At 49.2% G+C, this 8,718-nt stretch overlaps 1 protein-coding gene across 2 annotated transcripts in view; it reads right to left on the reverse strand.

Annotated features, from left to right (window-relative positions):
* Window positions 1–3,886, reverse strand: part of USP22 (ubiquitin specific peptidase 22) — a 96,887-nt gene extending 93,001 nt beyond the window's left edge. Inside the window, exon 1 of one of the 2 annotated variants that reach the window (XM_051778265.1) lies at window positions 3,155–3,886. In XM_051778265.1, coding sequence (XP_051634225.1) covers window positions 3,155–3,280 — 126 coding nt within the window. In that variant the 5' untranslated portion in view covers window positions 3,281–3,886. The remainder of the gene's footprint in view (window positions 1–3,154) is intronic. The other variant, XM_051778255.1, reaches the window with a different exon arrangement.
* Between the last annotated feature and the right edge of the window lie 4,832 nt (window positions 3,887–8,718).

Consider the following 8,718-nt stretch of genomic DNA (forward strand, 5'->3'; position numbering starts at 1 on the left):
AGTTGCAACTTTTAACCACAATAATTGCAATTTCAAGAGTCAGCCTTCAGATTTCTCCCTCTCTCCCTCTTCTCCTGCTCCGATCTCCAGCGTGACAGGCGGGTTTTTGTCTTTGCTTAGGCTTTACTATCAGCAACACAATTACACCCCAGCAAACCCTGTGCCCAGAACAGCTTGTACAGAGCTCTGCACTTGAGTTTGGCCAAGGTGCAGTGAGATGAGGCAAGTCACAGCCTCGCTCCTTCGTGTGGATACAACAATGCACCATGATGACAGCTCAAATCCCAGCACAGCCACTGCTTCAGGAGCAAACACACTCCTAAAATCTTCACCAGAATCCCAGTGCCTACAAAGATATACATGTATAATTATTACCTCTTGATTCTGACTGAGAATTCAAATACACGTTCAGGAGACAGCTTTCCCACCATAAACCACGCTTCAGAGCCATTCTGCTCGAACCACTGGCTGTAAAGCAAACTGAACCACGAGCTGAAGCTCATAAAAGCTTATTCACAGAAAAGGTACGTATTAAAAACGAATAGCACAGCATTAAAATGGTCTGCCAAGGCAGAATGTAGAGTAGGTACAGCAGGAGAATGGACCCTTTCTGCCCCCTGCAGTTCCCATTGCTCCCTGGATTTTTAAGACAGCCTTAGGAGGGATAGTAGTTACCATTCTAGAACCAGAACCATTTACACCTGGCTCTCACCAGCAGCCAAGGCATTTTTACAGCTGCATTCATCTGATCAACAGTGAAACTGCCCAGTGATCAGCTACATGTATGGAATGTTTCCTGTGACAACTGTATGATGTGGTTGCCCTTTATCACAAAAAGAATATCCCCTTCTAACAAACCTTTAATTTAGCCTTATCATTTTAATTAAGACTAAGAAGAATCTTCACCAATAAACACACAGTCACAGCTGTGCTCCTAGAATATATATCCATATTATACATGTATATATAAAATATTAAAGGACAAAGGATTGTTTTCTAGTTATTTATTTCTATTTATTTTTTATGGACTATCTAGTTAAATTTCTTTCTGATTATTTGACTATAAACATGCCACCAAACAGAAAATTCCATCTATCAAATTTTACATATAAAACTGTAAGGCATACATATGGACAGGGAATTTCAGTAAAGAAAAATTCCATGGAAGAAGGTCTCAAGTCCATATGCAGGGGAGGTAAGTACCTTAATTGTCATTTATAGACTTTCTCCAATCCTTATGAACACAGACAGGGAATGAACCCCATATTCAGCTACCCCAAACGGTACCCTATATATGATCATGTACTCCCACATATTTCAGGTGGGCTGAATTCAGGTACCCAACTATTTTCACACTGACAACCTGCTTAAAAAAAACAGGGGAGGGGGGAAGGCATTTTTATGTATTAGGAAAACTGGTGTTTTCCATGAGCTGACAGATAATTTTGCAACAACCCTGTTCTGCTTTATGAGCCTGGTTGTGCAAAGAGGAAGTGAGAACAGATTGATTACAATGGAATATTATGTATTTCCAGCTGTTTTCTCAAGCAATGATGAACACGTCCCTACCATTAAATTTCAGAAGAAAAAACTGTTGCAGCATACAACTGGTATGGAGGTTACAAAGGATGCTCCATATTTATAAAGAAAAAAAAGGTAATTTTGCTAATAAAATTTTATTTTCATTCTTCCACGTAGCACTTGCTTTATATTTGTCTGAGACATCTTCATACCTCACTTGTATTTTTTTTCTTCCCCAGCACATATATAATTTTTTCCTCCACTTAAGCTTTTAAGCTGTAAGTACCACCCATTATATCCCAATTTGTATTTTGATGTACTAAAGGCTAAATAAACCCAAATTTTAACTAATATGCTTCATAATATTGGCTTGTAGGGGGATTGTAGGACATTGAAAACAAGTCTGGCTACATTTTGCAGGGCTATCAAGTAACTGAATACATTTAAAACATGTTTCTTCTCAGATTCCATTTTTTCCTCTTTAAGTAAAAAACTGGAAAACTGGATTGTCCTGAGAACATGAACCGAACACAGAAAAATGGTTTGGCACCTCACCCCTGAAGTCCATCCTTCATGCTCTACTTCTATTATGAATAATAAGCTGAGCAGCTTAATGCAAAGCACTGGGATCTGAAAGTTCTCAATGGGTTGCTCCAACACAAACACAATCCGTGCTGTCCCAAAAACCAAGTTCTGCTCCGTGTGTAGCTGTTGCCTTCCCCTCCTCAGTCACCAATGCGACGACTGACAGAAATCTGCCAAGTCACTTTGAAGCAAAAACTAGTTGATTCTGGGGAAAAACAGTAATTAGTTGCACAGCGAAGAGAGAAGCCCTCCAGAAACATGCCTGTGGACAGAGATGTCATTTAGGAGATAGGTGGGGGGAAAAGCGCTCTTCCTGCCTTTTCTTCCCTGGTTCACAGGGATTTTTCCCAGGCGCCAACAGCTCCCAGAGCAAACCATCCCCTGCCCTTCCCTGTACTCCAGGCTGAGCCAGTTTCTTCCCCCCGCCCCACTAGGGCAGGAATCCCCTGTTCCAAGTGGATTAGGAGCACGAGCAGCTTTTTTTTTTTTTTTTAAGGGGAAAAAAGAAAACCCCACACAGACACAACCGAGCGAGCCGCAGCCGCGGCGCCGGGACCCGCTCCCAGCCATTGTGCTCCGCGCAGCCCCCCGGGCTCGGGCGCGGCCCCGCGGGGCTCCACAAAGCTCCGCCGCAGGCCGGACGTGCCCGGTGCCCCGGGCCTCCCCTCCCCCCGGTATTCCGGGAAACCTCCGGGAGGAGGAGGAGGAGGAGGAGGAGGAGGAAGCGGCGGCGCTGCGGAACAGCCCCGCTGCGGAAAAGCCGCCGGGGCAGGTGGCAGGGAGAGAGAGGCCCCGCCGGGGCTGGTTCTTCCCTCCTCCATCCCGGTGCTCCCCCCTCGCCATCCCGGAGGCACCGAGCGCTTCCTCCTCCCTCCCTCCCCCCAGGACCGCGTGCGGGAGCCCGGGCCCACCTGCCCCGTGGGGAGGGAGGGAGGGAGGGAGGGAGGGAGACCCGACCCGTCCCCTCCCCGAGGCGGCGGCGGGTGGGTCGGGGAGGGAGGGAAGGAGGGGAAGGGAAGGGGGATGGATGCGAGCCGCCCCCGGGTACCTTGCGCTTCCTGGTCTCGGCCGAGCCGCTCCACACGAAGCACTGGTAAATCGCCCGCAGGTTCTGCTTCCAGTTCTCCACCTTGAAGCCGGTCACATGGCAGCACCCGGCCGCCGGCGGACTCATGTCAGACCCCCCCACATCAATCCGCCCGCACACGGGCCGGGCCGGCGGGCAGCGAGCCGGCCCCTTCCCCCGCCCCACAGCACCGACACGGGCCGGGGCCCCCCCGCCCTCAGGGGCTCCGGCCCCTCACGCCGCCGCCGCCGGGGAGCCGCTGGCACATAGAGCCGGGGCTCCGCCACGGCCCCCCGGCTCCGAACAAAGCGCGGCGGGCGGGCAGCGCTCACTCCCTCCCGCCCTTCTCCCGCACACAAAGATGGGGCGCTCTGAGGCGAGCAGGAGAAGGAGGAGGAGGCGGCGGCTGTAGCGGCCGCTGCCGCCCCCGGAGTGGCCGCCGCTCCCTTCTACCTCATAGAGGCCGCTGTGGAAGCGGCGGGCGGAGAGGAAGGGAAGGGAGGGGGGCGCTGGCGGCGGAGGCGACCCTGGCCGCGGTGCGAGCGGGCGGTGTGTAAGGAAGGGGGCGAGTCCCCGCCCGCTGCCGCTCCGGCTCCCCCCGCCGGCGCCCGCACGGCTCTTGTCCCTTTAAACCGCCCCCCCGCCTCCTTCGCCGGCTCCTTCCTCCTCCGCCTCGCCCGCGCCCCCCCCGCCCGCCGCGAGCAATGGTCCGAGCCGCTCACTCAACCCAGCCCGCCCGGCCCGGAGTGGGACAGACCAACGGGGAAGAGGCGGGAGGGGCGCCCCCTCTGCCCCGCCACCCGCGGGGGAGGGAGCGGCGGCGGGATGGAGCGCAGCGGTTGGTGGGCCTGCCTGTCAATCCATTCTTCTCTAGAGTCTCATTGGTTGCTTTCCCTTTCTTCTCCCCCCACCCTTCCCACGGAGCATTTCCCCCTGACGGAAAGGGGCGGGAGGGGGATGATTGACAAGGCATGAGACCAACTGGAAGAAGGGGCGGGGCCTGCGTGGAGAGTATAGCGGCATGATTGGGTGGAGCGGCCGTCAGTCATGTTTCAAGCCGAGATCGGATTGGTGGAGGCCGCGGAGGGGGCGGTCCCTCCCAGCGCAGCCTGCGCTGCGGTCACATCCGCTGGTGCCGCTCTCGCCGCTCCCTCCGCGGCTTCCTGAGGGAAGAGGGATCTCCTGAGGGGAGCGGGACCGCCGCGCTCCGGGGAGAAGCTCCGCGCCGCGCTCCGAGGAGCTCCCACGGCCATATATGGTCCCTCCATACCCTCCTTCGGCCTGGTGTTTCCATAGGGAAGAAACAAAAAGTGGTGTATAACCAGAACTGGTGTTGTTTCAGTTTTTTCCTATACAAGGAAATGGGGAGGCGGTGAAAATCGTTGGAATCTGTACATAGTTTTCAGCTCGTATGCCACACACACTATAGGGTTACATAATGGAGTTAGGCAAGAGGGAAGGGATGGGAATTTTGCCGTGGTTTCTGGAGAGAGAGAGAGGAGGCTTTGCAGAGGCTTCTTAAGGACTGTGCAACAAGAAAACAAGTGGTGAAGCACCACCACGTTATTTTATCCATCCATTTCTCAGTGAGTGCTAATTGCATTCTATCTCAGGAGCTGTACCCTTGAAATCTTCACCTGGCAGATTTTGATAAGGTTCCCAGTTCCTTGACCTGCTGCTGCAGCTTCCAGAAATCAGAAACATCTGTGACCCTCACCTGAGGACAGACTCGCTTTCCATTTCCTTCAGAGGTGCTGCCATTTTAAAAAAAGGGAGCAGGGAAGCTGGGAGTAAAAGAGTTTTTAATGATTTGTGTATAACCATAATGTTGGGTGGCAAAGCAAACAGACCTGGGTTTGTAACCTCAGGGGGTGAGGCAGCAGCAGGACACCCTGTCCTGCCAACACACCTGTGCCATATGGGACACCTGTAATAACACGGAATGTTCAGTCTCCTGGCTCGTACTCCTTGTTAGCCTCTCCCTGAAATCCCTCTTCCATGCAGTCTGGGGATTACAGTCCAGCAATAAACCTAGAATTGCCCCACAGGTGGAAGAAAAAGCTGCCGAGAGCCAGGAAAGAGCCTGATTATCCCACTGCGTGCACAAGTTGCACTGAATGCTTCAGAAGATTAGAAGTGAAATCTGGAGTGAGGATATACCCTCTCTTTGATCCTATGTAATCATTAGACCTATTAAGTCATCCCAGTGCAGCCCACAGGGGCTGCACATCCTTCCTGTGTTAACCCATTACCCTCTGAGGTGTGTTTGCCCACAGCACCTCCAGCCACAGGCACCTGATTGTGGCAGCTCAACACCACCCACCCTCATGAATTTGACTTTCTTATGCTGCTCGAGGCATCTCAGCTTCAGAATATTTCATTCATTATTACCCAAAATAAGTTCCAAGGGTTCAGGTGCCCTTGGACAAAAGTACATTGACCCCCAGGGGAACCAACCAGTTTTCAAAAGCAGCAGTCACAGAGAGCCAGCCCCTTCCTTGTGAAAGCCACCTAAACATCCCTCAGAAGAGAGGGAAGTTAAGGATTATCAGTCCAAGGTGGATAGAAGGGAATGGAATGGGTGATTAATGTCCCAACAGCATCTAATATTTATTCTCTGCCATCTGAGTATTTCCAGTTAAACAAAACCCCCAATATTGCTACAGTCTAAATCCAAGCAGAAAGTTATTCTTATTCTGCACCAACCTACTGTTACTAATCTGGGGCTTTTCTCCATGGCTACCACATCAAAACAGGAGATAAAGATAAAAGAGAGAATTTCTGCCAATGAAATTTAAGTCCATCTCGCTGAAAAAATAGATACCAAGAAGACAATACATATGTTCAATGTCCTGCAGGCTCTGAAATTTTCACGGAGATTTCTGTGCCACTCTGTCTTGCAGAGTCCCCGTGGTTACTCCATGTAGGGTGTGGTGTCTTGTGCAGAAATAACAAGAACTGTGAGTTTAAACACAACTGTTTTAAGAAACACCTACAATTTTTAGTGTTTTCCTCTCAAGTAAATATTTTCTTTGGAAAAATACTAATTTTTCTCCCTGGCCATTTCCAGAGCAACTATCACAGTTAACTACTTTCGCTCCCTGAGGTTCCTGCTCGCTGCTTGAAGACCTTCTGAGGATGTGAGGAGCATCCTCTGAGCCACAATGAACCCACACACAGGACACCCATCCTGGACCACACCTGCTGTCACTGTGAGCTGAGACCCCACTCTCACCTCCAAAAGGCAGCAATGAAGAAATTTAAAGATCAACTCTTAGGGGGCATTTCCAAGGTATGGAGGTTGCCTTTCAAACTTAAAGTTCCCCCAAGGTTTTCTTGGCACCTTATTCTCCACTGAAAGGGGTCTATTTAAGCTAGAAATTCAACTTGAGGTTCTTGTTGTAAATCTTTTTGGAACCAGAATAAAATCTTCTCTAAACTCATGTGGAAAATAATGTCTCTTGAGATTTTTTGAAGCCAGCTCTTGACTGGGGGAGCTTGAGGCAAGCTCTGGGGGAGGGCAGTGTCATTAAACCCTTTGCTTTCAGTCTTGTGAAGACACCAGGATCTTTCCTGGGAAGTCTAAAAACTTCCAACTCTACAAACACTTCTTGTTTGTTGCAGCCCACACAACAAAGGTGACACAACAGCACAGAGCAGCAGCCAAAACCAAATAGGAGTGGAAAATAGTGACAACACTTTATCAGGTAGTAATTGTCAAATCAGGGCCTGCCTGCTGCACACACACACACACACACACACATGGGTTTACAAGTTTGCTGTAGTTTAATTTACTCTTGGGCATAGCTTGGGAGTGTTTCTAGAATAAAGCCTTTTGGTGCAGCAGATAGCTTGGGAAAGGGTTTGCCTCTGGGGGAAGGAAACAGTTTCAATCCCTCCTGTGTCTCTTGGAGGAATTTTTAATTTTAAAGCATTGATGATTATGCTAATTAGTGCTTACCCTCAAATGCCAGTGGAATATAAATGTTGATAGTAGCTAAAACATACTGCAAATGTGCAGCAAAGTCTTCCTCCAGAGAGTCATCTGCGTTCATGATGGCTCAGCTGGGAAGAAGCAGCGTTCTTCACATGGAAAAGCAAAATAACTGCCTCTTCAATCCATGTCATCCCAAGGTGGCACTTCTGGACTCCTCTGGATAGACATGAATCAACTGTTACCTTATCACTTGGGCATGGTTTTCCACAATATGTGTTAAAATGTCCAATTTAGCTCTCAGGTAAACGGGAACCTTTCCCTTTGATCGGGACTATGAGCAACATAGTCCAAGGACTGCACAGATGGGTGGATTTCAATGGATCAAACTGACTTAGAACTTGGTGACCCAACCCCTGCCGATTTCCTCTGGAATCACGGACTCCTGTATAGCTCACTTAAATCTACTGACAATAAAATGGTTTCTGCAGATCTCCTCAAAGCAGTGCACAGAACTCCAAGGATTCATGGCCCATAGATTGAAAAGAGTCCTAGAAAAACACAATGCTTGTGCTTATTCTTCTGAAGATCATTCATCAGATTTCCCATCAGCACTGTCATAGGATGAAATCTTGGCCCCAGCTGAACTCAACAGGAATTTTGCCACTGACTTGAATGGAGCTAAAATGTCACTCCTGCTATTTGTCAAGTCAATTATATCCAGACAATACTTTAACATCTGGCTTCAAGTGAACACAGAGAACAGTTCACTCCCTCGGTCTCTGAAGACAACACAGGACATTGGCCATCTCCATAAAAATGAAACATTTGTCCTTGGCAAGCTGCTGTAATAGAGGGGGGATCCCTCCAGTGGCACTATCAGAACCCCATCCCTGTTCCTTAGCCTATAGTTATTGGCAATGGCATCAATTGATTCTCTGTCACTTTCTGGGAAGAATTTCAAAAGCACCCATCTACTGTTGCAAATCATTCTGTTGTAAAAACTTTGTTTAGAACAGCAGATCTGGCCTCACCTGTGGTTTCCCACAGACAAGGGGGGTTTTCACCCTGTTCATCTTCCATTTCCCAAAGCACTGGAATATTCCTTGTTGGGTCAGGGAGGAGCTTTTCTATCTAAACCCTTCCCTGAATATGGTGGTCAAAGGTAAAGATGAAGGATAACTGATTGAAGAACAGCTGGTATGAGGTTGTTTCCCTCTCTAAAAACCCACCTGAGACAAGACAATATTAATTTATTGCAAAATATCCAGGTGAGGTCAACGACAAGTGGGGCACACCTTTTCCTGGCAGAAAAAAATAAAGCTATGGAGGTATTTGATCAGTGGTGACTTTAAAAATCTATTTAAATGGAAAGGATCAGAGAATCATGGGATGGTTTGGGTTGGAAGGGACCTTAAGGACCATCCAGTTCCAACCCCTGCAATGGGCAGGGACACCTTGTAGTGGACCAGGTTGCTCCACATCCTGTCCAACCTGGTCTTGAACACTGCCAAGGATGGGCAGCCACAGCTTCTCTGGATATCTCTGGGCATCCACAACTTCTCTGAATCATTGGATGATGTCTGGAAGAGCAGATGTACAAAGAGAGGGG

The sequence above is a fragment of the Manacus candei genome, unplaced genomic scaffold (assembly GCF_025592945.1).
Source record: "Manacus candei isolate 608988 ecotype Guabito, Panama unplaced genomic scaffold, ASM2559294v1 h1tg000002l, whole genome shotgun sequence".
Taxonomy (NCBI): Eukaryota; Metazoa; Chordata; class Aves; order Passeriformes; family Pipridae; genus Manacus; species Manacus candei.